Below are 4483 nucleotides of genomic sequence, written 5' to 3' on the forward strand. Positions count from 1 at the left end.
CCTGCTGAAGCAATTTGCATAAAAACTAACTTCGCCGTTTTTTTAATCAACTTTTATCAGAGAATCGAAATTCCGTTTATACAATTTGGATTCTCGAAGATTGCGTTAAAATAAAAAATTCTTGGACGATCCTCGTGCTCGGTGGAAACTCGGTCAAGGAAGTCGTTGAACAACTTTGCTGCGCTTCTTTTTTAACGGATGAAAATTTTTTGGGAATCCGTTGAGGATTTTTGGAGTTTGAAACCCGGAAGTGAGTTTATCGGAAATGGATTTATGGAGCAATGGCGAAATTTGTTAAAACAAATAAAATAGCCGAAATGTTCAGAAAATAATTGATTTTAATTCAGTGTTCTGAATCAATGGCACTTAAGTTTCATTGTTCAACCAAGTTTTGTGCACTCAAAAACTTGGTAGCGGTGTCTGTGATTTTTTTTGAAAACTCGACGCTGTTCCAGGCTATGGTGTCGGCGGGGTCGAGGTCATAGGCTAGATCCAAGTGCTCGTCACAAAACAAGTTGGGAAGTGCATACATCTGGAAAAAAAACAAAAGTGTGACGATGAAATTTGATTTTTCGTTAAAAATGGTCGTTCCTCGTGGGATCTTTGATTACCAACCCGTTCATATTGCTCGTATGTAGTAATTTTGTCTGCGTTGTTCGTAAGAATCGTGACGATTTCTCCGGGACCGTACTTGCTGGAAAAATAAATGTCCGAATGAAAAAATGAACGGCGTGAGCAGGTTCGATGACGAATCTTCAGACTCGACTTACTCTACGATGGCCTGGAATTTCTCCTCGACGAAGGCTAAGAAGGCATTGACACCAGCTGCGTCACCATTCTGCACCGATTTGGCAGCATCGTTTCTGTCAATTTTACATTCCGTGATAAATGCTTTCTCAAGGTACAACTTGAGAATTTCCTCATCAGAAGAGCAACCAAGTGCATTGACGAGGTTTCGATATTCGCTGGAGTCTGAAGACAACCAAGTCGTGTAATTGTAAGCTATTTCCCACACGGCTTTGGTCGCGAATCGCATTCCCGCGCAAAACGCAACACTTTGAAAATCAGCTGGAGCCCTTCGGATCAATTGAAATATGGAAGAAAAAAAATTTTGAAAAGGCTCCACAGAACGTGAACCTCGATGATCCAATTTTTTTAACCAACATTTTTAACTTACTTCCCCAATCCGTAAACATGTAACAGCATCATTGCGTAAGCTGTCATACATTTGATCGAGCCTACTGAACATGCCAGTTTGATGACATTCAGTCTGTTCAACTTGACGTCGTCACTTTCGTCCTCATTCCCAGAGAAGCCCAATTTCTTTTCTAATTTTGTAATAAGTCGTAGAACATAGAGCTGGAAAGGGGATGAAAGTAAAAAAAAAAAGTGGTGCACACGCTTTGATTGGGAAAAGCCAGGAAACTATGAACCAGGAAGTGTCACAAAAGCCTCCTCACCTTGTAGCGGTCGTAAATTGCAGTATTCCTCAAAGCTCTGTCGAGGACCTCGAAGGCACGATGGGCTGCGTACCATGGAACAAAGTCCTCTTCGTGCTGGAGATAATTCGTCATTTCCAAAAAAATCGAATGATCCGGAAGTTCACCGGCTTCAGCGAGATGAAAAGCATCGTCCAGGAGTTGAGCTCGATTCAGAACGTGGATATTTTTCATGGTGTTTGGATCCTTCAGATAGTTGATGATCAACTGCCAGTTCCTGGCATCATAATTCACACGGTAGTAACCTAATTTTAATGGCAATTTATTATTGTGAATAAATATTGAGGCCACTTTCTCAGGCAGAGGCAGAAATGATCGTCGCCGTCATCCACCATTTGGAGTCGGCCGACTAACCGGTTTGCTGGCTATTCAAGATGATCCAATTGTTGGCATCCAATCCCGAGAGTTTCAGAGCTTCCTCGTCATCGCGGAGCCAATGGGTTGGATTGGTATCTGAAAAACTGGCAGGTTCCTGTCCGGAAACGACGTTGATTGGGACGAACCACTTTTCCTTTCGGGCTCCTCTGCTTTCAGTGAGAAATCGTTTTTGCGATATGTCAGCGTTTCCAGTTTTGTAATCTCGCGTCACCGTGAGGACCGGGTAACCAGGTTGTTTGATCCAAGAAACCAGTGCTTTATCCAGGAACTCAATGTCTCGGCTGACAGCTGTTAATTCCCTGATCAAATCACCGGAAGTGGCAGCCTGGTAGCTCCTGAAGAATGGAATATTCGATTAGGATGAAGTCGACGAAGTTGGCAATGTCAAAATAGCAATTCCCACTTGGCCTTAAGGTAGTTCTGCAATCCAGTTTGGAATACGTTGGGTGTGAGCACGTGGACGAACATCCGAATTACACAGCTGGCTGATGCACCCGGAAATCGAGCAAATAACAATGAATACAAGAAAAAAAACAGCTTTCTCAGAAGAGCCAATGATGACTTGAAAAAATTACCTTTGAAGTACGCCACACTGTTGAAAGCTGTTATTAAAATTTGAATAGGACTGTTTAACTCCATCGTTACATCCATTGCAACCTGCGCCTCGTTATCGTCAGCGTGGAAAGCCTTTTGTTGAAGAATTTCAATCACAAACTGATCCATCATTCGCCACGATGGCTGGACCTGGAATTCAATATTATAATGATGTTCTGAAGCAGTGCCCAACTAGTCAATGGCTCTCAATTACCTTGTCATTGATCCAGTATTCGAAATACGTTGCGAAACCTTCGCTAAGCCAAAGGGATGACCACCATGATGGAGTTACGAGGTTTCCAAACCATTGATGAGCAAACTCGTGTGCCAACAGCTTAACGACATCTTGCTTGGCCTCAGTGGTGCTGTGATGGTCGTGCAAAAGTGCATTCTCCCTGAAGTGAGGATGGACCACCAACAAAAATGCCAGTTGTCAGTGAGAATAAGTTATTTAGTTTTCCACAGTCTTCCAGTACAAAATCTGTTTAACCCTAAGTAGTCACCCTTTAGGAAAAACGCGTTGGTTATATAGGGTCGGAATGACCCCAGACAATTTTGGGTAGGCAAGCTCAAGTACACAGTTTTAAATAAGGAACAAAAGAAAAATTCTTCAAAATCTGATATAGGGGGTTGACGAAGGTGCTCTTTCAGAATCTGGCATAGATTTTGTAAAATTAAATCAAAATCTTTATTATTTTTGTGTTTTTAATTAAAAAGTCAAGAATTTTTGACGTTTCTTTTCTTTCGAATCGATTTTCGTTATTGTTGTTGCACTTGAATGGCCGTACTATCGCCAGCAAAGGTGTCCTTAACGCCTGACCTTTCCAGGACACTGGTTACGAACTCTTTTTTCTCTCTCAGTTTCCCCAAGATTTGCAAAACAGCATGATGTCAATTTTCATGATTTTTTTCTCGAAAAGTATCAACTTAACGAAAAAACGTTATAGAACGAAAAGTCTCGAGAATCGTCTGGAAAATACGTGTGATTTTTTAAAAAAATCTCCTAGCTGTTTTTGTATTTTTCAATTTTCACAATTTTTTGAAAAATTTCAAAAATTCTGAAAAAATTCACACGTATTCTCTGGATGATTCTAACCATTTTTTGTTATATAAAATGTTTTTGTGATGTTGAAACTTTTTGAGAAAAAAATTATGATCCTACTGATTATGCGACAGAGAATAATTTTTTTTTTCAAAAAGTTTCAACTTCACAAAAGAATGTTATATAACAAAAAATATTTAGAATCATCCAGAGAATACGTGTGAATTTTTTCAGTATTTTCGAAATTTTTCAAAAAATTGTCAAAATCTATATCAGATTTTGAAAATTTTTTCCTCTCTTCCTCAATCAAAACTGTGTACTTGAAATTGTGTGTCCAAAATTGTCGTTTTGCGCATTAATCCGTTTCCTTTATTATTAATATTCTTTTATTATCATATATTTTTTATTATATAATTTTCCTTTATTATTAATCGCTGAGGAAGCATTAACCAGCTTCCTCAGGCGCCAATAATTAAAAAAATGTAGATTAAAGTTGCTCTCAGGGTTATTTTGACCCCTCGTGATCACGATGGGTTAACGTGTACGAAATTATGATTCACCTGTAAGTAACAAGACCCCAATTCTCCATACCATCAACGGCGAACCATGGGGCCAAAAAATTGTCAATTTTCGGTAGGTGGTAAGGAATATTCGTGTACTTGGCCAGCTCAGTAAGCACCTTGGGACCCATGATCGAGGCGAATTCGGTCATTCGGAGTTTATTTTGTCTCGCAAATATTCTGAACGTTCCATCAGAAAGAGAGGCATAATGGAAGTCCGAGACACTGAAAGCCACAAGGAAAGTCGACATTTTCGGAGTTTCTTGAAATTCGGTTATTACTTTAGTTGAATCGTGGCTCGGCACAGACTCGTCGACAGCTGGCATATTGGAAATTGCTTTGTAGATGTTTGAATGTATAATGAATATTTTGAAAGAGGCCTTGAACGACGGCTCATCGAAGCAGGGGAA

At 39.8% G+C, this 4483-nt stretch overlaps 1 protein-coding gene across 1 annotated transcript; it reads right to left on the minus strand.

Moving 5' to 3' along the window:
* Nucleotides 1-373: 373 nt before the first annotated feature.
* Nucleotides 374-4102, minus strand: LOC122418400 (aminopeptidase N-like). Its single transcript, XM_043432573.1, has 10 exons — nt 4074-4102; nt 2686-2866; nt 2453-2621; nt 2281-2362; nt 1854-2212; nt 1461-1744; nt 1178-1359; nt 771-1076; nt 616-694; nt 374-532 (listed from the first exon to the last, which is right to left on the minus strand). The coding sequence occupies exons 1-10, from the start codon at nt 4100-4102 to the stop codon at nt 374-376; spliced, it is 1830 nt and encodes a 609-aa protein (XP_043288508.1).
* Nucleotides 4103-4483: the final 381 nt, after the last annotated feature.

This window comes from Venturia canescens, chromosome 11 (genome assembly GCF_019457755.1).
Source record: "Venturia canescens isolate UGA chromosome 11, ASM1945775v1, whole genome shotgun sequence".
NCBI lineage: Eukaryota > Metazoa > Arthropoda > Insecta > Hymenoptera > Ichneumonidae > Venturia > Venturia canescens.

Excerpts from the sequence above, each read along its gene's own strand:
- LOC122418400 (XM_043432573.1), bottom strand. The coding sequence starts at position 4,102 with ATGGAGAATTGGGGTCTTGTTACTTACAG. Across the intron at positions 2,622-2,685 it reads AATACTGGATCAATGACAAG|GTCCAGCCATCGTGGCGAAT; the intron begins GTAATTGAGAGC and ends ATTGAATTCCAG. Across the intron at positions 2,213-2,280 it reads CAGAACTACCTTAAGGCCAA|GAGCTACCAGGCTGCCACTT; the intron begins GTGGGAATTGCT and ends TCCATTCTTCAG.